The sequence below is a fragment of the Chinchilla lanigera genome, unplaced genomic scaffold (genome assembly GCF_000276665.1).
Source record: "Chinchilla lanigera isolate Chin_1 unplaced genomic scaffold, ChiLan1.0 scaffold00007, whole genome shotgun sequence".
NCBI lineage: Eukaryota > Metazoa > Chordata > Mammalia > Rodentia > Chinchillidae > Chinchilla > Chinchilla lanigera.
This window is the reverse complement of record NW_004955408.1, coordinates 28,069,797-28,096,765: the sequence shown is the minus strand read 5'-3', so window position 1 is coordinate 28,096,765 and position 26,969 is coordinate 28,069,797. Positions and strand designations below refer to the sequence as shown.

Genomic DNA, 26,969 nt, shown 5'->3' with positions numbered 1-26,969 from the left:
GGTAGCTGGTATGTATACATGACACATCTTAATTCTTTTTATGCCCTCCAGGCATCTCTTTGTCTTCTTCCTATCTATAAAAGATCTATCTCCCTGTTTCCTATTGTCTATTTTTATTTTCCTCTGTATTTATACTTTGGGTTTCTCATATAAAAGAAATCATAGAGTTTATGAGTCTGATTTATTTGACTTAAGTTTTTGTATTCAAGGTATATCCGTGACCCAAATCCTTTATCACATAATAAACATCACATAAGTATATCAATAGAGCCAGAAAAAACTTTTGACATGATCCAAAATCTATTCATAAACAACCTTTTAAGAAAGTAGGTATGTCACCTGGTACTTGGGAGACTGAGCAGGACTGCCATGAATCTGAGGCCAGTCTGGGTTACACAGTGAGTTCAAGGCCAGTTTGAACTACATAGTGAGACCCTGACAAAACAAAACAAAATAACCCCTCCAAAACCAAAACAAAACTGAAAACTCAGAAAGAAAGAAAGAAAAGAAGGACCATATCTCAACCTGATAAAAGCCATTTATAACAAACCAATGGCCAACATCAATATTAAACAGGGAAGAACTGAGAGCTTTCCCACTAAAATCAGGTACACGATACTCTTGCTCAATATAGCACTCAAAATATTAGAGCAATCGGGTAAGAGAAAGGATATGTATAGTAAGGGTGAAGTCAAGCTGAGCATCTTTTGGTGTGTTCGCTTGACATCTGTTCAGATGAAGTGTCTATTCAAACCTTCTGCTTATTTATTTTGTTTTACTGGATTGTTTTCTTCAATGAGTATTGAGAACATTTCTTATATGTCCTGGATACAAGTCCTTTGTTAACTGTAAAGAATTGATTTACAAGTATTTTCTCCTAGTCTGTTTCTTTTTATTCTCTGTATTTTTTGAAGAACATGATGTTAAATTTCAATGAACTCCAGTTTATCAATTTTTCTCTGATGGACTGAGTTTTTGATTTTGTGCTTAAGAAGGAATTTTTGTCTAACCCCAGTGTTTCATATTTTCTTCTGGCTTGTAAGTATAGTTTGTAGCTATAAAAAACTCCATTAGGAGTTAATTTTGTGCAAAGTGAGTCAGTTCCCTATAAATTGCCTAGAACCTAGTCAATTTAAAAATTTACAAATTTCCCAACACCATGCTCTGTGTCCTCAAGCTACGTGCCTTGGTCAGTTGTCTTGAAATCTCTGCTTCCCAACCCCAGATGGTAACAGCTCCTCTGTGCTTCCCCGGTGCCCCAGGCTGTAATCATGTGCTGCATTATAATCACTTGCCCTGGGCTCTTTCCCGCATCATGCTATCTGCTCCCTCAAAGCAGGGCTCACACCCTTTTTCTGCAACTATAGTCCTTACCACACTGCTTGGTATGCAACAGACTTCTGGCAAAGGGCTGCTGAGTCAGGCTTGCACAGTCAAGCCCACCTTTTCTAACACTAGGTGAAAATGCTTTGAACATGGGAAGGTATGGGAACATAAGAACTGTAAGAATGAACCATAAATGATATATTCACATTCAGTTATCTGATAATCCTGAAAGGCTACTGAGGAGACACATTAAAAGGGAATATAAAAGAACTATAGTGAAAAGGAATCAGAACAATTATAGGATCCACACCATATCAACTTTATTCCCAATGAATGTCTCAGCAAAAAAGACCTAAATTAAAGAGACAATAAGAACCATTCTGCCAGGCATGGTGGGGTATGCCTGTAATCCCAATGCAATCCCAGCTTGCACTGCCGCAAGTCTGAGGCCAGCCTGGGCTGCACAGTGAGTTCAAAACCAGCCTGAGCTACATAGCAAGACCTTGTCTTAAAAAAAAGAACTATTTTTCAAGAAAACTCTTCACAGAAACACCATGATGTTAGGCAGTGAACTTTTTGGTTAGCTGCAAAAATTTCCATGAGTCATCTGCCCAAAGCTGGTGCCTCTCTTCCGTGTTTTACTTGAGAAAAGATAAGGTAGGCGTGGGGGAGGGTGAGTCATGCCAAATGCTCCCTAAGCATTATTGTTTCAAAGAGAGTAGAACATTCAGTTACTTTCATGTTCACTGAGGAGCCGCGTCACTTGCAAGGTTAAAGCTCAGAGAAGTCCATCCTTGTGGAGGAGGCAACTCTGGCCATGCAGCGTGCATCCTGTGGCAGGCAGTGCCCACATGGGCAGCACCTGCTGCTGTGAAAATCATTTCTGGAGCCTTGTGAAGGATGTACAGTCAAGCCCACCTTTTCTAACACTAGGTGAAACGCCTTGAACATGGGAAGGTATGGATAGTGATACAAGCAGTCTCCACGTTTGTTTTAGTAATGGTTATACTGTCATATAAATCCAAAACTCATGTCTATGTGGGCAAAATGTAATACTTAAATGGAGCGGCTGCCCTGAACTCGAGAGTGGTAGGTCTGTGTGGGCATCTCTACAGTACTCAGGCATTAGTTTGTCAAAGTCACATTCTAAAACCTGAAGGAGGACAGTTACAACCAGATCCTCTATAGCTAGGCACTTGGATCAGTCCTTGAGCTACTCTCGCCACCTCTTCTGACCTTGCTACAAGAGATCTAAAACTAGTGCCCTAGCGGTAGGGCATGGGGGAGGCAGAGGTAAGCTATGGGAAGAAGTGAGGAGCAAGCTTCCAAATTATTATCAGAAGGTTGGATGACAAGCCAAGCTAAAACCAACAAACCAAGATAAGGGTGGGGAGAAAGATGATATTTACTCAACTTTTTAAGTATGTAAAAACCTAAATGCAGTATGGACATGCAGGCTAATATGCTTGTACCATTTGATAGTTCCTTCCATGGGAGAAAGTACGAGGGTATATGCCAGGGTTCCATCTCTCCTCACAAGAAATTGATGCAATATGCCCAACTCTGCCTAGTACCCAGCATTTGTCACACACAGATTAGCCCAACCGTGGTAACCATTCCATCACAGGGACCTCAGGAGTTGAAAGGCACAAGTGAACTCTGAGAGGGAAGTACTGACTTGATTTCATGGGTTTCCCCTATTGGCCTAACCATTCACAGTTAACGTAGTCTGAAATGCAGACTTTCTTACAGAATTTCTGGAATTCTGACACATGTTACATAGCAGCTAGGTATGCCTACTGCCCATAGGCTGGAGTCTGACACCACTTAATAACATCCCTCCAGCAGCAGTGGGTGACGAGGTTCTCAGCCACCACTCCAGAATGGTGCTGCTGAGGTCCTTCTGTTAACCAGGCATAGGATGGCACAGGGAAAGTTTAAGGCAGTCTCCAAACTACTTTTATATTCAACTGCAAAATCATGATTTTGACCTTGTTATATGATTGGCTGAATGAACTACATTTACTATTTCTTTCTTGAAAAAGCTGTGACTTTTATGTCAAGCTAACATAATAAGATGACAGTTTCTAAGCTTTGCATTTATCTAGATATCTGGTTTTGCTTTCAAAGCCCAATTTTGCTTAAATTCAGTGGGGAGGGGATTTGCTTTATTAAATATGCTCTTTGATTCTCTTGGTTCCAAGTTATCCAGGCCAGTACTAAAGAATTAATGACCAAGTCAGTCAAAAGGTTGACATGTATCTTAGTGGAAATAGCATAGATAATGACCACAATATAGAGCCAGCAGAGAACAGTACAGAGCAATAATTTGATGTCTGTAAAGTTACAGACTCATTAGGAGGGTCTCCTGCCACTCTACAGTTATGAAAAATCATGTTGATAATACCCATTCTAATATTCACTTCATCAATTTTCTCCCTCAAAGACTGAATCAGTTCTTGTAAGTCAAACAGGGATGGACGAAGGAAAGTGTAGGAGCCCTTCCTCCCCCTGATTATCTATAATGAAGATGTCAAAGAAGGTAGATTACAGATGATTCCATCACTCGGTAGTTTTTAGGTATAATCACTGCTTCAGTTCAGAATCTATCCCTTAGTAGTTTTATTTATTTATTTACTTTTTGGGTTTTTTCTGAGACAGGATTTCACTATGTAGTTCAGGCTGGCCTTGAACTATGTAGCCCAGGTTGGCCTCACATTCACAGTGGTCCTCCTGCCTCAGCCTCCCAAGCACTGAGACTATAGGTGTGTGCCTGGCCTCTTAGTAGTTTTAAACAATTAATCTTTCTAAAACTTTAAACCAGAAAGAGACCACAGCAAAACCTTTCATGAACCCTGAAAATAAAAATTTCTTAAAGTAAGTAGAATGTCAATACAATTATATTGAGGGGCTTTAATATCTCACTCTCACAAACAGACAGGTCACCAGACGCAAATTCAACAAAGAAATATCAGAGTTGATATTTAACCATCAAACCAAGGGGCTTAAATGATACATAGTTTTATCCAACAATAGCAAAATACCCATTATTTTTCTCAACAGCACATAGAATTTTCTCCAAATAGACCATATGTTAGGCCATAAAGCATGCTTAAATAAAAAGTAACTGAAATAATCTCTTGCAACCTTTTAGATCATAGTGGAATGAACCACAGAAACTACACAAACACATGCAGATTTAACACTATACTCTTGAATAATCAAGGAGTCAAAGAAGAACTCAGGGAAGAAATTCAAGGACAATGATAGCACAACACATCAAATTACGGGACAAAACAAAAACAGTTTTAAGGGACAAGTTTATAGCTATGAATGCACACATTGGAAAAATAGAACAATCCTAAATAAATGATGTAGCTCAAAATCCTAGAAAAACAAGGGCAATCCATATCAAAAACTTGTAGAAGGAAATAAATTATACAGATCTGCTCAAAAAATCAATGAAACTGAGACCAAACCAAAACCAAAACCAAAAAAACCCTCCATAGAATCAATGAAGCAAAGACCTGGTTTTTTGAAAGGAGAGATTAAAGCCATTTCTGACAAATCCACTGCCAACATCACACTAAATAGGGAAAAGCTGAAAGCATTCTAAAATCAGGAATAAGACAAGGTGTCCACTCTTTCCACGGCTGGTCCACACTGTATTCCAAACTTTAGCCAGAGCAGTCAAACAAGAGAAGTAAAAGGGATATGAATAGGAATGAAATCAAATGATTCATATTTGCAAGTGATATAATCTTTTACATAGAAGGCCCCAAACCTCTACCAGAAGACTCTTAACAATTTAGCCAAGAGGCAAGATTCAAAGTTAACATACAAAAATCAATAGTGTTCCTATCCACCAATAACACATCTACTCAGAAAGACATCAGGAAATAATACTATTCATCATAACTTCTAAAAAATTAAGTACCTCAGAATTAACCTAACCATGGAAGTGAAAGAACTTTCTCACAGAAACTATAGTACTCTGAAGAAGATTGAAAAAAAACGTTAGAAAATGGAAAGATATTCTGTTTCTGGATAGGCAAAATTGATATTGCCAAAATGCTCATATTCCAACATTGATATGTAGATTTTATACAGTTCCAATCACATACCAACAATGTTCTTCACAGAACTAGAAAAAACCTTAAAATGTACATAGAACCAGAAAAGATCCAGAATAACCACAGAAAGCAAAAGGAGCAAAGCAGGAGGCATTGCAATCCTGGATTTCAAATTACCCTACAAAGCTACAGTAAAAACACAGCATGGAACTGGCACAGAAATAGACATGTAGATCGATGCAGTAAAACAGAAGACAGTCTCACTTACCTTTAGTCATCTGATCTCTGACAGAAGGGCCAAAAACAAAAGTTGGAGAACCGACAGCCTCTGTAACAACTCGTGCTAGGAAAATTGGTTACCAACATGCACAAAGATGAATCTAGACCCATATCTGCAACCCTGTACTAAAATAAAAATAGAGCATAGACCTAGGCATATAAAAACAGAACGCTGACTCTACTGGAAGATAAAATCCTTAAAACTCTTGAAGTCGTAAGTGTAGGTAAGGACTTACTGAACAAAACTCCAATATCCCCAAGGATCAACAAGTGGGAGTTATGTTAAATTCAAAAGCTGCTGCACAGAAAAGAAACAATCTACAGAGTGAAGTGACCAAAGTACAGAATGGGAAAAAGTTTTGCCAGCTATTCCTTGGACAGTGGACTAATATTTAAACAACAACAACAACAACAAGATACCAAAAGATCCAGTTAAAAAAATGAGCAAGTGAAATAAATAGACACCTTTCAAATGAAGAAGTACAACTGGCCGGTAGTACACAAAAAAATGTTTAGCATCTTTGGCCATTAGAGAAATGCAAACCTAAACAAGACTGAGATTTCATCTCACTCCAGAAAGAATGGCCATCATCCAGGAATCAAAAACAACAAATGCTGGTGAGGCTTTGGGGAAAAGGGAGCCCTTCTACACCGCTGGTAGGAATGCAAACTAGTACAACCACTATGGAAATCAGTATGAAGATTCCTCAAAAAAGAACAGAAATTCCATTTGACCCAGCTATATGTCTCCTGGATAACACGTTACAGTGATATATGTACACCCAAATTTATAGCAGTACAACTCACAATAACTGAATTATGGAGAAGGCCTATAAGCTTGTCAACAGATGAATGAATAAAAAATGTAGCATGTACATATAATAGTGTACTATCAAACCATAAAGAATAAATTTAAATCATTTGTAGGAAAATGGATGAATCTTGAGACCACAACGCTGAGATAAATCAGACATAGAATATTAAATATCACACACTTTCTCTTATATGAGAAATCCAAAATATAAATAATTTAAAGAGTGAAATAGGCCAGGCTTGGTGGCACATGTCTGTAATCCCATTCTATAGGCTGAGGCAGGAGGATTGTTGTGAGTTTGAGACCAGCCTGGGCTACAAAGTGAGCTCAAGGCCAGCCTGAACTGCATAGTGACATCTTGTCTCAAAAAGACCAAAAAAGAAAGAGTAAAATAATGGAGAGATAGTAGGAAACAGAGAGGTACATTTTTTGGAGATTTGGAAAGGGGTCTGGGGAAGAGAGGTTCAGGGTGGAAGGAGGTGATTAAAAAGGCTCAAGATACAATATGTGCGTGTACCAGTTCCTCACAATTAATGTAATTATCATGTATCACAAATGTACACTAATTAAAGATAAGTAAATAACTGAGAATAAGTCAAAGAAGAATCTACAATTACATTTTGTACTACAGAGTAGTCTTCTCATTCCCAAGACCCCAGAGGAGTGAAACACTGGATAGCACCAAGCCTGATATATATACATATATACACTGAAAAAAGCTATATATAGTAGCTTTCTATGTAAAATAAAACTACTATATAAAGCTATATATATGTGTGTGTGTGTACCTTTTTTTCTCTATATAGGTACCTATGATAAGGTTTAATTTATAAACTAGGCTTGAGGAGAGATTAACAACAGTAACAACATAGAAGAATTATAAAACATACTGGAATTAAGGATTACTTAAACACAAGTACTGTGATACTGAGACAGTTGATCTGATGACAAAGATGGTTACTAAGTGACACAGGGGCAGGTGGCATCCATGGTGGGGATGTGCTGAACAAGGGAATGATTCACTTACTGCGTGAGACGGTATCCATCAGACAGTATGAGATTTCATCACACTGCTCAGAAGGGTGCACAGTTTAAAACTTGTGAAATGTTTATTTCTGGAATTTTCCATTTTATACTTTTGGACTGTGGTTGACCACAGGTAATTGAAAACAGACTAGGTGGTGGAGACTACTGTACCTATTGCTTTGTTGTTTATATATATGAAACTGCTTTGTATTTTTGTTTAATCTTGAGATTACGAACACTAGAAAGCTCCAAAGGAGATGGTTGAAGATTCAGAGGGCTTCTGAGAGTGCAGTTCCCTGGGGTCTTGGTGCTTTCCCCTGGGAACTCTCCAAGGAGCAAAGAGATAGTTGCATCACTACAGTATAGAGCAGTGGTGGCAAACCTTTCAGCACTTTCAATGATAACAAATAGTCCTTTGTGATAACAAATAGTCCATTGTGGCACACGTGCTACATTCACCATCACCAGCGTAGAGTATCATATGCTACTGCACATTGAGTATTGACACGTAAGAGTGATAGAAGCTGTGGTTCTATAACTTCAGCTTGGGGACTATAATTCTTTCATGTCCCTAGAGCTTCTGAGACTATGTGAGAGGTGCTGAAGAGAGGGCCTCTTTCCTCACATCAGCTGTACACTGACATACAACAATCTAGGCACACTGGTCGAATCACATACTCCATAGTATTGTTTCTTCATAGAATATTTCTAGCCTATTTCTCTAAGAATACTATTGTAGCAAAAGTGTTTACAAAGTGTCCTTTTATTACCTTATTTTTTTTGTTTGGGCCCAAAGAAATTGTACAGGTTTATGAATATACAATAAGGTGTTTAGAATTCCACTTATCTCTGACCCCATTTAAGAAGTTAAGAAGCTGAGTGTGTGAATGATGTCCTTTATAGGTGTTCACAGGTCTCCTCACTATGTAACTGTTCTAAGACTCAAAACAGTTCACCCCAAGGAAGCTGCTTTCATCACCACAATACATTGCTCCTCCAGGGAGGAAGCCAGGCCATCATTCCCAGAATGATCTTAGTTTCTAAACACAGCGTGAGCCCAATGAGTCACTGCATCCCACTGTATGCTATTTGCCATAAGAATCAGAAAATCAGGGTTAAACATAAATAATATTGCATTACTCACAGTACCTACAAACTGCAATCTAGAAAAAGTGCATACAGTACACTACGATTTCTTGAACAATTTCTTCTGTAACGTTTTCCGAACTTTATGGGAGATAGCTGATAGAGAATGAATCACTGGATGTGATAACCAATGCAAATATACACCAGAGCTCCCAATTCAGTGGGCCATGAAAGCACTACTCTAAATTAATTTTTATTCCTGATGTATAGAAAGTGACTTATAAACATATTCCAAATTCACACCATCTATTAATTTTTACCTAACCAGGCATACAAGGACAGTGTATCATTGAGTTGTGACCTCACAGTGGTACTCCTCATTTACAAAAAGTTTTAGAAGGCCCTGGGATGAGAAGCAAAATGTTCCCAGAAACATCTTTTTATTTACATATGTATCCAAGAGCAACTGACCTTCAAATTCTTTACTTGCTATTTATGTAAGAACATTCTGTAGAGTCTGAAGTCTGAAAAGGAATTAAAATGACTGATGAAATGATAGTAGAACCGGGGCTTACCTTCAAAAAAGCTTTCTTTTCCAAAGTGTTCATAATAAATGGAGGGATGGCTGGAAGTAAAGACAGAGACACTTAAATCTTTGATTGTCATTTTCAGCTCACTTTTCCCCCCAGTAGTTTGATAGAAATCTCACATCACTTTAAGGAGACTTTTCCAAGGGCAGAGTAAAAACAATTTGTAGTAATTTTTCAATTATTAAATTTATTGGTCATTACAGTGTATACATGTACCAAGTTATCACAGAGTACCTCATATATTTGTCCAATTAAACTGATAACAAATATAAACCGATAAATTTAAATTTATTAAATTGAAAACTAATTTCATCTTCCAGATTTCTATGAAAGCAATATAGGGGCTGGGGATTTAGCTCAGCAGCAAAAGCGCCTGCCTGGCATGCGCAAGGTCATGAGTTCGGTTCCCGGTACCGGAGAAAAACCAAAAAAAAAAAAAAAAAAAAAAAAAAAAAAAAAAAAGAAAGCAATATAAAAGCCATGAAGTTTTATAATCTTGAATAGAATTCTATCTGCAACTTTGTTTTTTTCTTTTGTCTTTTATGTTTAGTTTATTTTAATTTAATTACATTTATTGGTACAAGTTAGGTATATACAGTGATCACATTCATCAGAGGGAATTTGTACCTGTACGTGACACGTCTTGATTTGTCTTTGAACAGGCAACAGTACAAATATCACAAACTTTCCCTCTCATACTAAAAAACCAAAGGTGACTTTCCTTGAGTGTCTATCATGCACGAAGAACACTGCAGAAGATCTTGCTTCAGTACATACTAGACCATCTGCAGGCTGGACAGTGCTGGAAAAGTTACTCAACTTCTCTAAGCCTCAGTTTTCTGTTTTCCAGCTATGCAATGGGGCATATTACTAAATTGGCTATGATGATCAGATGAGCTAATGCATGTTGAAATGTTGCTATGTGGTGAGCAGCATTAGTTCATTACAACTTTTATTAGACAAAACTGTCATATCAGCTACTTCAATATTTCAATTACCCTCATAAATTTCACTGGGACAGAAAGGTTAGCTTTCTTCCGTGGAGACTAAATAGTGCTTAAAACAACTATATTACTGGAATTGGAGTTGTTGGCGTGGTAGAACTCCAAGAGAAATATGATGGTTCAAAAATGGGAAAGACTCAAACCAAAAAGCACATGCAGAATGGGAGCTGGAGTTGTGATACTGTTTTCGGTAAATCTGCAAATCAGGGCTCAGTCGTCAGGGTGAACCCCACAGCCTCCTCTTAGGTAGTGAGAAGCATGCTGGTCCCTGCTCTTGGCAGCGCTTGTCTACACTTCAGGACTGTGGCTTCCTGGACACCCCCACAGAACACACAGGCACCCCACAAGGACACTGGGGGTTCCTTTGTTAAATCAGGTAACACTGATCTTCCCCAGTTATCTGGAATGCAAACAGTTACCCCTTGTTCCTCGGTGTCCCTGGGTTTCAGGAACCCTTGTGGGTACCAAAATCCGTGGATAATCACATTCCTTATATAAATGCTTCAGCATTTGCATATACAGTACCCTACACACATTCTCCCGTACACTTCAATCATTTCTAGATTAGACAGTACATCATACCTAATACAACGCAAATGCTATGTAGCAGTTGTCCAAAATTGTTTAGGGAATAATGGCAAGGGAAACAAAAATCTGTACATGCCTAGTGCAGATGCAATTTTGAAAAAACATCTGTGGGTTGTTGAATCCATGGATGCCAAACTGTGGGTTACTGCAGGAGGAAGGACTGCAGAAAATGCAGTTTTCTTTCAAGCCCTTTTCTTCAACTTTTGGTGCCTGCTCTTACTTGTCTACTCATGAGCATTCACAGTGTCAAAAGGAATTTGAAAACAGCCAAAACTTCATCTAAGGACTTCCTTTTAATAGTCAAGTGCTGTTTGCATGCAGCTTAGATGACAAAGTTACACATACTAATTTCTGTTTTAGATTTTTTTCCCTTGCAAATAACACTATACCTAGTGTCTCTGGTTTCAGAGTATGTCTCAGAGCCATCTCTAGGCCCCTGTTCTGAAGATAGCTTTAAGCAACCTTGTGGGTGGACAAGGGGTTGTAAGAAAAATTATAACTACAAGGCAGCTTTCCTGTTTCTGGTCACGCTGGCTCCAAGCCCCCTGGAGAAAATTGAGTAATTTCCCAGCAGACGTTTAGCTCTTCTAAGCATTTCCGTTTGTTTTGTGTTCCAAGAATTTCTGAATGCTACGAATAAATTGTCAGTAGAAATTATTTCTCTCCATGGACTTTTGGGAAGTTTCTTTCAAGATTTGTAAAGATCAAATTCCTTCTCTTCAAACTCAGCTCTACTGCATTCCTCTGGTCTGTTCCAACCAGCCATGATCTCTTGCCAGGAGCACTGGGCCAGCCTCCTGAACGGTCTCCACACATTCCTGTACCCGCTTCAGTCTGTTCTCACACAGCACTCAGCGGCGTGCATGCAGGTGAAACCCATTTGGACAATGCCAAGCCCCGGCTCAAAACTCTGCATGGCTTCTTATCCCTCAGACTAAAAGCCAGAGCTTGAAAGGCCTAAGCAACCACCCACAGGCTCTCCAGCACCTCTCAGCTTCCTTTCTGTAGCTCCCTATCTCCCTCTCTACTCTAGCTACATCTTTTTCCCTGCCAAGTCTCCAACACAAGAGATCAGCTCCTGCGGCCCCCTGGCTACTGTCTCTGCCCAGAATAGTGGTTCCTGCCAACTACTTGGCTCACGCCTTAATCTCTACCCAGTCTTTTTCTAGGCTGCCTTCCTACATCACCAACATTCCCTTTCCCCTTAGTCCTTACTGCCGTCGCACATGTAGGTTAAGAATCCCTAATGTGAAAATATGAAATCCAGAATGCTCTAAAATCAGAAACTTTTTGAGCACTAAAAAATGTCACAGTGAAAATTTTATATTTGACTCATGTGCCAGGTCAGTCAAAATGCAGACACACAAAATATAATTTATTCAGCATCTTCAAGGGGAATAAAGGTCCTGCAGTCTCACTCATCTATGATATACAAACTCTGTTTTATGTACATAATTATTAAAAAATTGCATAAAACTATCTTTAGGACATGTGTATATGTTATATATGAAACATAAATAAATTCCATATTTAAACTTAGGTCTCCTCCTTGAAATAGCTCATGATGTATATGCAAATATCAAAACAAAAAACTTAAAACTAAAACACTTCTGGTTACAAGCACGCTGGATAAGGGATACTAAACCTCAACTATATATTTTTATTTTCTTACTTATCTTCTGCCTCCCTCATTATAAGGTAATTCTCATAAAGGGGAATGAGTTTATCTTGTTGTTTACTGATACACAGAAGCTTGTTCCACTTAAACTTATGAAATAAATGAATGGATGACCAAGTCCCACTAACCCATGCCAGGAGCTGCCATGAGAATCCTGGAGATGACGACTTGTGTGATGGCTTGTTTTGCAGCGTTTGCTGATTCACCCAAGCGGTTCCCACTTTCATCGGTGACAGGAATGCCAACTTTGAGTTCCCTGCAGAGTAAAACACGTGTAGAACGAGTTCACAAATACCTTCGTGCAGCACCTTGAAATAGCACTATGTTAGGAGAGAGCAAGTCCTTACTTCATCCAGACACCCACTCAAATGTCATTTTTGGCACTGACAAGTTTATTTTTAAATACCATGAATAAGTTCAATCTTCTTGTGATAGACACAAAAGTAAAATCAAACTGGTATGCTTTTTAAAAAAGGTGTATCTTTTCAGTAACAATAGCATCTGAAGGGTACACATGCTAATTTAAAGATAAGGCTAATTTCTATGTTCGTGTACAAATTTGAGAAACGTTGTAAGTCAGAAATAGGTACAATACACAGCATTACGTCAACTAATTGTACTGATATAGAAAGAGTCTTAAACATGGCCCTACTGAGTATTTATTAATTACAGTTATTAACACAGTGAGGATAATTCTTATATTAACCCCTGTTTTTCATTATCAATTCCAAAATGCTTTCTCTTGTTCTTTCTTTTCCTTTGATTTTTGCCAGTTCTAACAACATACTTTCAAAGGTACAGATTAATAAAAAAAAAAAAATCCCCCAAAGAATTTCTCCCAGGGGAAAAAGGAACATTTATTTTATTTTACTTTTACTTTATGATATGTTATGTTATGTTAGGTACCAGGAATCAAACTCAGGACCTTGTGCTTGCCAGGCAGACACTGTGCTACTGACCTATATCCTCAGCCAGGAACCTATTTTATTTTTGGTTTTTCTCCGGTACAGGGAATTGAACTCACGACCTTGCACTTGCCAGGCAGGCGCTGGGCGGCTGAGCTAAATCCCCAGCCCCAGGAACCTATTTTGGAGAATAAATTTTTCTTTGCAGGGAATTTCCTTGCTGAATTCAAGCACAAATCAGTATAAACTCGATATATCTTTGAAGCTTTTTATTATATTGAAGTAGAAAGACGACTGTCAACTACCACAAACTCATCAGCCTGCTTCAGTAATGAGCAACTCATCACTAAGCTTCTGTATAGTGGTCCCATTTTCACCTTCAACCTCTGGTTACTCTTTTTTTTTTTTTTTTTTTTTCCAGTACCGGGAATTGAACTCAAGACCTTGTGCTTGCCCGGCAGGCGCAGTGCCGCTGAGCTAAATCCCCAGCCCCAACCTCTGGTTACTCTGAAGAAAATCTCAGATTCCATGAATTTCCTCTGTACATATTAATACAAAAGTTTCAACAAAACCAGTGGTTATAATAGATTCTTCTGTTGAGCACAAGTTAATCTTACCTTTGCCTCATTAATGGAATATTAATGCAATTAGCAGCAGCTACAGCAGCAAAGGGAACAAAACGTCCTATCAGTGGTGAGACATGCTGCAGAAAAGAGAATTCCAACAACATAATGTCACTTTTCCTGGACAACTGAATGGAAATACTTATCTTCTCTTAAAATGCAGAATCCTAGTTGTATAGAAACTCAGTCCAAGAGGACTTTTAAAACTTGGTTCCTAGCTGTCTTTTTATATTTCCAGCATGGGCAGACTGGGACAAAGAATACCCCTACAATATTCTGAGAGCTTAGTGTGCTGAAGATACATGGGTTTTAGAATCCCAAAATTTTGAGTTCAAATGCTGGCTCTTCTACCTCTTCAAAGACACGGCCTATCACACAGTGTTAGGGTCAGGGGAGAGGGGCATTTGGTACTAAATCAGGCCAGGCACAGACCATGCTGTTGGGTGATGTCACGGGTGACAATCATTCCCATATTCTTTGGAAGATATAACTAAAATATATAGCGAAAGATAATGAATACAAGAACGTGGCTTGTATTCTTTGGCTGGAATTCTTTGGAGAAATAATAGAGACACTCATATCCAGACAGGTGAGAAGAACTTGGATGTCAAGGCTGAGTACCTTGGTTAATGCATTAAGTCCTAGTGCTGTTGCCACAGCACCAGTTGTTGCGGAGACATAAGCTGTTCCCAACTCTCTGAAAAGACAGAAAGAGTGTGTGAATGACAAATACACATCAGGGGACTCTGGCCCACTACTTGAAAAAGTATGAGAGAAATACAAGAGTATGCTTAAAAGTTGAGACACCAGAAAACAACATATAGTATCACTCTACAAGTGGAAGAACCTAGAGAAAAAGCAAGCAGACCCCTAAAGCAGGCTTCTCTGCATGTGCACACTACAACCCCTATCATGTAAACAAGCAGGTTGAGCACTCAAGGTGGGAAGGAAGGAGAGGGGTGTAGAGGGAGCTACAAATGCAGAGAAAGGCATCTCAGGCTCAATGTTTGCAGCACATTGCCTTAAATCAAAAATACTTTTCAGAATATTAATATGTATGCAAAGCAAAATGCAATGCTGCTATTCTTGAAATACTGTTTTACTGTATAAAAATACTGAAAGGCTCATCTTCAAAGTGCAATTAAGCCCAAGCAATTCCCGTGAGAGTGATAACACCTGTGGGCTACAGATTTCAATATTTTTGGTTCTATCTGATGGTAGTAAAAGAATACAGGTTGCCAGAGGCAATTTGCATTGATAAAAAGGAAAAAAAACACTTTTCATTCAAGCGTTATACAAGTTACACCACCACTGCTGCTTATCTAGTCTCTTTGGATTCTCTAAAAAAATTATTTTAATAGGAGCCAAATATATAAACTCATTACTTCTTGCAGGGCAGGGGGACTCCAGAGATGAACTATTTTATTTTTTTATTTGTTATCTTTTTGAGACAGGGTCTCACAATACAGTTCGGGCTGGACTTGAGCTCACTTTGTAGCCCAAGCCGGCCTCAAACTTGCAACAATACTCCTACCTAAGCCTCCCTGAGTGCTGGGATTACAGGCATATGCCACCATGCCCGGGAGAGATGAACTATTTTAAAAATAAAGGTCACACCCTCATGATTTTCCCTGATTTATGTAGAGAACACTCTGTTGACCCCTCTGGTTTGATTTTGGCTGCTTTGACTCATGCAGGCTCCATGAGAGTACAGGTTGTCATTTCCCAGAGACCAGGCCTGATTCATTTACCATGTGTTCTCCAGGGCTAGGGGGCTCCAGAGTGTGTGAGTGGTAACATTCTACCAGTGCCATTAATAGCATGAATACTGTCTGAGGAGGTAGCATGGAAGAAGACAGTTATTTTGAAACAGAGAGAGGAAGAAACACTTAGATGATACATAGTACTCTGTACAATATAAACAATTCTCTTATATGAGTAACCTAAAGAATAAATAAAGAGAAAAATAAAAGACAGATAGGAGGTAAGATTTTTTGCAAAAGGGAGGAGGACCAAGAGACGGAGGAAGTTGAATGGGAAGGAAAGGGAAGGGGTTGAAAAAAAGAATTGAAATGCGTCATGTCCACATACCAGTTTCCCATGAAGAGTGTAATTATTATGAATTTCAAACATACATTAATGAAAAGTAAAAACAAACAAATTCCTGCTTTTTTAAAAAAAGGGAATACCACCACTTAATCAAGCACTGGAGACGTGCAACAGATGTTAACCCTTCTAGCCTTACTTCACAGTGAGTGGGGCGTCTCCACTTCTGTTGGTGTAATTCACGACAGCATTGAAGGACTGGTTAATCCACTGCCAGAACAGCACAGCCGGAGTGGTCCTAAAACAGAGCAATCCATCACACACCCACCGTCACTTGTGACCCAGCCACTGTACACAACAGAAAACACGAACACCAGCAGGAAGGAGGGCATCAGAGAGGGGGACCCACGGGGCCAGACTGCACAAGGGCCACAGGCTTAGGACCTGCGTGACTGTCCCCTCTGGTGATCAGTTTCCTCATCACCAAGCTCAGAGGGTGATAATGAGAAAACAAAGAGCTCTGTAGATAGCCTGGCACAAAGTAGACACTAAATAACTGGCAAGCTCCTCTATTTGGACAAAAAGAAGCCATTTGCAGACTAAGCACTCCCAGTCTCTCCTAACTACAATCCTGTATGTTAATGTATGTTGGTGGCTGTCTATATGTCTATACTTATCCCTAGCCTTATACCCATAGCTTATAAAAGTAGATTAAAAGGGAAGTCATTTACAGGCTCCATTTCTTTTATCTTATTTGCTTTTGGGTATAAGATGTAGGGAAAAACCAACCTTCTCTTGAACAACACCGAAGATGCTATTCAGTGCAGGGAAAAGGTAAAATGGATGTTTGAATAAAATATTTACTTAAAGGCGTCATACTAGGCCTAGTGCTTAGTAAAGTAGCAACTCTTATACAAATACAAATGAGGACTAAAACTGAAATGACATTATGATATTTATTTTTCCCAAAGAAATGCTACCTCCTCTTTTTTTTTTTTTTTTTTTGAGACACGGTCTCCCTGTGTTGCACAAGATGGTCTTGAACTCCTGGGCTCAAGGGATCCTCTCATCTCAGTGTTCCAAACAGCTGTGACTACAGGTGTGCACTACCACATCCAGCTACAATACCCCTATTTCATTTATAATTCTTTAAAATTTAATTTTATTGACTATTATTTATGGGGCACAATACGATGTCTTCATATTATGGAATGGTTAAATACAGCTCGTTAACATATCTATTACCTACACACTTAGGAGATGACATTAATTTCAATCAACTTATTTATAAATTAAACACATACTTTGGGCTTCTGTCATGTTGAATGAATGAACTGTTGTTACACATCCATCACTTACCTATAAAATGTCATCATGCAGCCTGTGATGGTCATGTTCATCGGAACCTGAGCTGACATCCTTCCTATCAAAATCATCTTCTCACCAGTGTCAGGATGAAAAGCAGAGTCGTAGACGTACTTTGCTCGCCACAGTTCATTTTCTGTAAGACCTGGAGGAACAACTCCTTGTCTAGGAAAATGACAACAAATAACACAGCAACCGTTCATTTCAAATACCTTACCAGTGCCCTAGAGACAAGGAGCTACGGGGTTTTTAAAAGTTGACACTTAGAAACAATTGTGCCTAGATGAAATGACAAATGTGCTATGTATAGTAACTGTTTTTAAATCTTACTTAATTTTGCTGCAGGGGACTGAACCCATGGCTTTGCATGTGCTCCATGAATAAGCACTTACAACATTTCAAGCCTATTTTTTTGAAATTACCTGTAATTTGGAAAATTAAAAAAATCTTGTGTACTAAAATAGTACTTAGTGCTGAAATACTCTTTGTTTTACATGACATACTGAAAAATCTAGCTTGAACTTTGCAGACGCTAAAATATTGTTATACAATTACACAATGGCTATGCAGTCAAAAATACTAATTCTTTTTTTTTTTGGTTTTGGTTTTGGTTTTTCTCCGGTACCGGGAACCGAACTCATGACCTTGCGCTTGCCAGGCAGGCGCTTTTGCCGCTGAGCTAAATCCCCAGCCCCTACTAATTCATTTTTAAACCAACAGTTTGGAATCCTAGATTAGAAAGACATTAGTGAAAAAAAGCTCAGTATTCATTATATCTTTTCCTTATCAAAGAAACATGTTCAGTGTCAAAAATTCAGAATTTACGAAATTCATTAGAGCAATTAAAATCACTCCAGTCTTTACCTGTTGCTTACCACTTGTAATGTTCTGGTGAATATACTTCTAGGATCTCTATGCTTTGTGTTTATTTAAAGACATCAACACTGCTTAACCATTTTTTAAAGTTCAATAGTATTTTGCAAACATTTCTTTATATTTGCAGATAATTTTCTAAATCATCTGTACTGGACTGAATTGTGCTTCATCCAAATTTTATAAGAAATGAATTTCCTGAGATAAAAGCTATGTACTATATTAAAACTTTATATGCCTTTCATTGTTTAGGTACATCTTTGTTTTAATCATATCATCAACAGAAGCAGAATTACTGTTATTTAGGTAACTTATACGTATACTTTACACACTGTGGATAATTAACCCAAATTTTAATTTGGTTCGTTATCTGTTGTCCTACAAATTTTGTATTTCTTGTGTAATCAAGGAACCACTGGGAAGTTGTATAAATATTCACCTAAACTCGTCAAATTTTCTTAACAGTAATTTTTTTGTCCTAAAATTCTAATTTATTTAGAATTTACCTTAAGATTGAAAAATGTGGAACTTGCCTAACTTTAGTTCCATGTTAGCTGGTCTCTATCGATTGAGGTTTTATGACTATCTCTAATGTACAGTATTGGGCTTAATTCCTAAGACCTTCAAAGACCAATTTGTTTACATATCTTTATGGCAAAACCCACCATTGTAATCTGAAAGTCCATTCTAGTTTTTGGAGGAGCAATTGTTGCTTATTCTGCTTATCTTTTTCAAAAGTGTCCTGGTTACACTCATCTATTTACTCTTCCAGAAAAACCTTACAATTACTTCGTAAATTGTATTTTACAAATAAAATGAGTGATCAACATTTATTTTGACTGAAACTGGACTGTCTGGAGAGAAGTGACAGTTTCATTCAATCCTATAAATGTCTCTCTAGTTATTCAAATTCTTCTTTTAATAATTCCCAGTAGACCTGTGATTGCCATATACTTCTGAGGGAGTTTGTCCTTGGACACTTTACATTTTTTATTGTTCTTATAAAAATGAAAAAATTTTTTAACAGATTACTGCGGGTACACAGAAAATCACCAATTTTTTGTGTGTATTACAAGCAGCTCCTCCCATAATACTGTTGCATTTGTCCCATTGGTTTTCTGTTTGATTGTTGAAAGTACAATCACTTATCCAAAAAAAAAAAAAAAAGAAAGAGAAAAACAAACCAACACCCACCCCAGAAACCCAAAGCAAAAAGACCTCCTATCGAAGCCACTTTGAAGATATCAATATATAATACAACCACCATTGTTAATTCCCTACCACTTTGTTTGTAACTCTGTATTGTCTGTATTGTGCTTGTGATATGTTGTAAAATGTTGTATGTCTGTTAATGTTTCCCTTCTTTTATCTTTAAAATAAAAAAACAAACAAACAAACAAACAAAAAAAACCAAAAAGACCTCCTATCTTTTCGATATCTGTACATATTATTTCTAGAGTGTAGTTTGATAGTAGTGAATATCTAGTGATTCCGGACTTGCTCCTCAACCTTCACAAGACTGCCTCAGTGTGATCTTTCCAGAGGCCTGTTCTCTTAGATATTAATAGATGTTATGGGAAAAGAGAAAAGACCCATGTTTGAGTTTGGGAAAACGGATTTTGTAGCTTTCTTTACCCTTAGACTTTTCGGAAACTTTAAAAAGTTAATGGGATGTGACCTCCTCAAGAGTGGACATGAACTTTCCCAAAGAAACCACCTTCTTTTTTCTCTCTTTTCCTCTTCTATTCTGTTTCTCCAGTCTTTTAGAGAGTTCTGCTCTAGTGCTGGCTGTTGATCAGGAATATGATTCCTCATCATTTTAAAGGACTACACATTATTTTTAGTTAAATAATTATTGCTGAGAATTAGATGCATAATTTTGCCTTCTTTTCCTAAGATTATCAAGATGTAGCTTTTTGCTTTGACATACTGAGGTAATAAATTACATTAAGAATGTTCTAAAATTAAATCACCTTTTCATTTTTGGAATAAATCCTTCAAGTTGTTAACTGCTGCCAGAGAGAAATAAAATTGATTTTGAATACTGATTTTGCATCTTTTGGCCTTGATAAACGTACTTACTTGATTCTTTTTTGAGATTCTTCCTAAATAGGTGATCGTGTTTTTCATAAAGACAGTTTTACTTCTTCTTTTCACTTTTTATCCTATTACCTAACTTTTCCTTTATGGAACTAGCTGGCACATTCAGCACGACACTGAATAAGAGTAGTGGGAACACAATCTTATGCTCTTTGGGGAAAGTGATCGTTATTTCACCATTAAATTTGATGTGGGCTTACTTTTTCCTTCTACTAGTTTGTTGAGAGAATTACCACGAATGCCTGCTGGATTCTGCTGGCTTCTGTTGCATCTTATTGAGATGGTCAATCCTGCTTTTTTAGTCTGTTGATGTGACAGTGGTTTGCAAATGTTAAGCCAATCTTACATTCAAGGTCCTCTTGAGTTCTGCTTATTTTGGGCCTTACCTTTTTCTCTGCGGTGGAAATTGTTTAAATTGCTACACCCTCTTGAGGATATTTGTGTCTATGAGGGACATAATTCTATTTTTTTCTTTCGTGTAATCTTTTTGTCCACTTTTGCTCTGAGGGTATTGCTGGTGGCTTCATGAAATGAAAGAGGAAGTGATGCCCCCTGAGGACATCTGTGGAAGAACTGGTATTTCTTCCTGTAAAAAAATTTATTTCCTTCACATAAAATCATCTGGCCTTGGGGATATTTGCCTCTCTGTTACCATTTTGCTATTTGTTTTCTGTTTGTCTCATCTCCTTCTTATTTCTTTTCTCTTTCCCCGCCTTCTCTTGGGTCGAGAAAATTTTGATAATTTACATAGTCATAGAAAGCTATGTTTCACCATGATTTTCAAAATTTCTGGCAAAAAAGCTAAGCAGTATGCTTTATTTTAATATTTCTAGTTTTCTTTTAGGTAACTTTCTTATTCTTCTTGTTGCATATTTTAAGTTGTGTTGATTATTTCATATGTTTTAGACTTGCTAATGGCTTATTCTTATTGGGTTCACTAAAGAGTTAGCTTCCTCATTTATTTTTTAAAAATCCTATTATTTCCTAATTATTAAAAATTAATCATTTTCCTTGAAAATTTGCACATCTGGCTACTAACAACATGAATGCCGCAGTTTCTGGTCCTCATCCCCTTCTGAGAATTACTAATGAGGGTCACTATTCATGCCTTAGGATTTCTGTTTGAAAACTGTGGATAACAATGTACCTATCTACCTTTAAGGGTGGCCAGGAGGGTTAAACTAACAAATGTAAAAGGTCTCAAGCAGTACCTGACGTGCAGGAAGTAGTACCCAGGATTTGTGATTTTCTTTTTAATGTTATAGTTATCTAGTTTCTTAAACTGAACGCTGAACTCATTACTGTTCTTCATTGGTTAACTACTGAGAAGGGTAAAGATACAAACCTCCCACTGCAGCTCAACTGTGGCACAATTCCTTAGGGCTTCCTATTAATTTTCTCAATGTTTTTGCTTTGCAACTGCATTTTGGTTTTTCTTTATGAACAGAGACTTAAAGGGGAGTGTTTGAAAGCTGCAGTGTGACTAGATGGTTGTCTCGGTCACTTTCTCATCACTGGGACACAATACCTGATACCCACAAGTTAGAGGACGAAAGGGTTTATTTTGGCTCACAGTCTACCAAGGCTTCAGTCTAAAATCACTGGCTCCAAGCAAGAAGGAGCACGTGGAAGGGCCGTTGCAGGAAAAGCAGCTCACGTCAAGGTGGCCAGGAAGAAGAGAGGGACAGGGAGCAGCAGAGGAAGGGGAGAGATGATGCTACTACATTAGCAAAAATTCGGTTACCTTTCAAAAGCCTCACCAATGAGTGCATGAGGTTTAGGGGGCATCCATACGTAAAATGAAAGAATGACCCACGAAAGACTGAGAGTGTGTTAGAATTTCCTATTATTGTGTTTTAGTCAAGTTCTATTTGTGTATCTTTGTGAAGTTCTTCTGATGTATTTGTACTGAATTTTTTATTTCTTTATCTGATTTCTATATGGCAGATTGGTTTTTTTTTTTTTTTTCACTTCTAGTCTACTCAAGAAAAGTTTATGAGGAGATTGTTTTAGATGTTCTTGCATATTTTTGTAGCCTTTGCAAATAAAGACAATTTGGTACATTTCTGGGTTACAACTCTTTCTGGTGGAAACTTGGCACACATTACTTGTCTTCTGGCACTCACTGTATGGATGAAAAGACTGGATCTGTGCTGACAGTTGTTCTCTTTTTGTCTTTTTGAGACAGGGTCTTGCTATGCAGTTCAGCTGACCTTGAGCTCACTTTGTAGCCCAGGCTGGCCTCGAACTTGCAATGATCCCCCTGCCTCAGCCTCCCAAGTGCTGGGATTACAGGTGTGTGCTACCACACCTGGCTTCAACATTTGTTCTTTTTAAGAACTTGTTCTTCCTGTTCATGAAAGCTAATAGAGCTTTTAAAACTATGTTTGTAGGAAACTTAAAGAATAACAACAATAAAAATTGATACATGTGGGACACTTTGCTTGAAATGGCATGGATCAATTTAATTTGTAGACACGCATTTCCTTACAGAGGAGAACCCCCTTCTATTATATATTTAATATTGGGTTTTTTTTTTGCATTTTTCTACTCCCTCCTTTAGAAGCACCAAATAATTACATCTTTTCTCCTCATTCTCTATTCCTCTGATATAATCTTTTCCATATCTTTCTGTTGTCTACATTAGGGACTACAGAACCGGAGCCTACAGCCTGACATAAGGAGAACCAAGAATTATTTTTTCACTTTTAGAGGGTTAAGAAAACAAATAAGAGTCTTCAACATGTGTGTGTGTATATGCAAGTGAGGAGCAAAATAAATAGGAAGTGGGGAGAGGTTCAGGTGGTTTTCCAAATTACCTATTCCTTTGTTTCAAAAATATTATATACACTAATTTATTTCCTTTATACTACTAGCTTCTCTTAGTTCATTGAAGAAAAAGTTTTATACTATTATCTGTTCCTTCCTCGTAAGAATGTTTTTTGTAGATGTACTCTGAGTAACTACTTTGAAGATAATGATACATAGTATATTAACTACTGTTATTCTCTTAGTATTTTGCTATGAAATTTTGTTCTATTGTTTCATAAAAAATTATTCAATAGAGACATCTATAATGCCTAAAGCTTTTTGCCTTCTAGCCCTTTGCAGAAAATGTTTGCTGAACTCTGATTATTTTCACTGAAGAGCTTCTCTAGTTTCTCCTCTGCAATGCTATTTCTACTTTTTTCATTTTGCCATTTCTGTTAGTTCTTTACCACTGCCTCCAGTAATGATTTTAATTGTTGTTGTATCTCTAGGTTCTTGATGAGCTTCCTTATGTCTCTTCAACTCATCTCAACATCCTGCATCTCAACTGAATCACTGCATCTTGACATCCCTTCTTTTATGGGTTTTGATCCAGATTTATAAAGAACCTTTATTTTCTTGACTTCCTGAAATGTGCTCCTGTGAGCTCTCTATTTTACCTCACTGGTCAGTAGTTTTGCATAAGACCCCATGGTGTAATGCTGCTTGTATACCCCCTCCTGATGCACGTCTGTACACTGTGAAATCTGGCCAGACTCAGATTGGTAGAGGTTCCCTTTTTAACTACCTATGCACAGCCAAACTACTGTCTCAAATATGTTACTTGTGTGTACCGCATATCTGACAATTTCTGACTGAGTTTTCTCTACAGCAGGGGCCAGTGAACTATTACCCATGGTCCAGATGCCCTACTGGTCAGAATGATTATTACCATTTTAAAGAAGATTACAAGAAAAATAAAAAAATTGAGAATAATATGCCACAATGTGTTGGCTTTCTGGCACTGTGATAAGATACTTGAAATAATCAATTATAAAAAGGAAAGGTTCATTCTGGCTCATGATTCCAGAGGTGTCAGTCCATGATCACTCTGCCTTGTCACCCCAAGCCTGAAGTGGCACACGTCATTGCAGGAGTGCACAGACATGGAAGTCTATTTACTTCATGATGGCTGGGATACAAAGACAGAGGAACGGGCCATGGTTCAAATATTTCCCTCAGAGGCACACCTCTAATGACTTAACTTCCTTCTACCAGGCCCTTCTGCTCAACTAACAATTCCAGTAGCACCACCAGTTGACAAAAAGTCTTTAAACACACGAGTCTTTTGGGGGACACTGGAGATTCAAACTATCGCAGATAGAGACCCTTGGTAATGCACAAAGCCTGAAATATTTCTCAGATTTTATAGGAAAAAATTGTCAACTGCTGCACAGGAATATATACAATCCCTGTGTATCCATGGGGAATTGGTTCCTACACCCCAGAGATAAAAATGTGTGTATTCCCATGATCTTTGTGTAGAAATGCATAGCATTTACAAATATCCTACATATATCTTCCTTTATACTTTAAATCATCTCTAAATTACATATAATATTTAATACAGATGCTATGTAAATAGTTTTTATACCACAGTGTTCAGGAAACAAAAAAACATGTCTGTATATGTTCAGTACAGAGGCAGATTTGGGAAATTTTTTTAAAAGTATTTTTGATTTGCAGTCAGTTGAATTCACAGATATGGAACCATGCGCATCTGGAGAGCCAACTGCCTCTCTGCACAGGCAGCATCCTCTCTTACCTCATACCTGGCTCTCAACTGACGCAGTGCATCCTAAATCTACAATCCCGAGTTTCCAGCAGTAGCCTGCCCATCTGAATCTCTACTGACCAAGTTTTATTCACTGGAGCTACGTTTGAGAAGCAACCACCCTCCCTTTAATTTCTGACAACTTATTTTTTGTATGCTGCTGTTTCTTTCTAGAGACGTAAGAATGAATGGGATACTTGTGGATTCAGGGGAGAGTTGTGTTAGAGGGAAGAAGTTAGGATGCTGGGAACCTTACAGATTGATACCTATGGGGAGGAGGGCAGCTGCCTCATTTCCAGGTTACAACAAACTCTGGAAATTTGTGTAAAGAGTCGGCAATGGGAGAAACAAATCTTCCAATATTTTTCTTGATAAAGAGAAATTTTATTGCCAAAAAAGTTGGAAAATCACCAAGTGAAGGTTTAAAACTAATGGATAAACAGGATTATTGGTTCATATATGAAGAAAAAAATAATTATTAATGTTACCTGTAATCATGTATTATTTTCCTGGCATTCTCTAGTTGTTCGTTTGTTAACAGAATATTTCTGGGATCAGTCACAGTGAAGAAATGGTTGGCTCGTCCCACGAAAGTGCTTTGATCCCATCGAGGCTCCTTGATGTTAATGTTCAGTGGCAGTTCCCCAGACATCTTTCTGGACTGCAGAGGGGCACACAGACGTCTCTAGGTAAGATCGTGCTATCACTCCCCAAGTGAAGATTTAATATGTCCTTCCTATTCATAAAAATAATTTTGCCCTACGTGGCAGAAAGACCGTCGAAATCAAAGTGAACCTTCGATCTCAATGCATCTTAGCAAAATTTCAACAGGTTTGCATATATTTCTCCGTATTCCTTACTTGTTGGAATCCTAAAAACACTCTAGAGAAAGTAGAAATAGAGTTTTAAAATAACAACAACAGTAAGAAGTTGAAGTCACTCGTAGGAAAATGGATGCACCTTGAGACCATAATGCTAAGTGAAAGAAATCAGACACAGGAGGCTAAATACTGTTTTCTCTTAACGAGAAACCCAAGTATAAATGATTTAAAGGGTAAAATAAAAGATGCATGATGGGAAAGAGGGAGCTAGCCCCTGTGGAGATGGGGTGAGAGAGGAAATGGGAGAGGTAAAAAGAATCAAGGTGCAATGCTGTATCAGTATCAGTTCCTCGTGATGAACGCATTTATTTGATATATAATAAATATCCTCATGATATATAATAAATGCGTTCATCATGAGGAACTGATACAGCATTAAATTTAGACCCATTTTTCTGAGTGAAACAACCAATGTTAAACTACTTCTGCATTCTGATCTATTATATTTGTTACTCTTATCAGAAAAAATAGCGACACAGGAAAGGTGTAAATAGTAAAAATTAGACTATTCAAAAACGATTCAGACTCATATCTGTTCAGTTTTGTTTGGCATATAAAGCACTAAACAAAACTATAAATTATGTTCTTTGATTTACTAGCAACATAGAGGAAAACACATATTCTGACAGCCTCACAAATAGGAACAACACTATAGCATATAATTTTCCTCATGAAATGTCTATTTTCTGGGTCATAGCCATTACTTTTTTCCCACAGTAATTAATTTCTTTCTCTAAGTAATACATGCTTATTTTAGAACTGCATTATAGTGTTGTAACACCTGCCCAGAAGCAAAATCTCTCACAATCCAGCCACCCTGAAGTAACCATTGTTAATGTTCCCACGTATTTCCTTGCAAACATTTTCTATATATACTATCATATAATTTAAAAATAATTTGATGTTATACTCCGAGTATCTTCTCTGCAAGTATTTAATGAATATCCTCTGTGGTATTAAATGCTCATTTTGGATTATATAATGACACCTTTAATTTTCATGTTATTTCATTTTTGCACCAGTATATAAAATGCTGCATTCTTGTCTACAAATCTTCTACTTCATATCTGATGATTTTCTTGAATTAGGTCTCCATGCAGGATGCTACTGTGTCATAGGATTTAACCACT

General features: G+C 37.7%; 1 protein-coding gene across 2 annotated transcripts in view; it reads right to left on the bottom strand.

The window, feature by feature from the left end:
* The window catches only part of Sfxn1 (sideroflexin 1), a 51,084-nt gene that overhangs the window by 8,529 nt on the left and 15,586 nt on the right, over positions 1-26,969 (bottom strand). For both annotated transcript variants that reach the window (XM_005376362.2, XM_013509460.1), the window contains exons 2-8: positions 25,447-25,619; positions 17,398-17,568; positions 16,238-16,336; positions 14,614-14,689; positions 13,987-14,072; positions 12,593-12,720; positions 9,180-9,229 (exon numbers count right to left, since the gene is read on the bottom strand). In XM_005376362.2, the coding sequence (XP_005376419.1) occupies positions 9,180-9,229; positions 12,593-12,720; positions 13,987-14,072; positions 14,614-14,689; positions 16,238-16,336; positions 17,398-17,568; positions 25,447-25,610 (774 nt within the window). In that variant the 5' untranslated portion in view covers positions 25,611-25,619. The remainder of the gene's footprint in view (positions 1-9,179; positions 9,230-12,592; positions 12,721-13,986; positions 14,073-14,613; positions 14,690-16,237; positions 16,337-17,397; positions 17,569-25,446; positions 25,620-26,969) is intronic.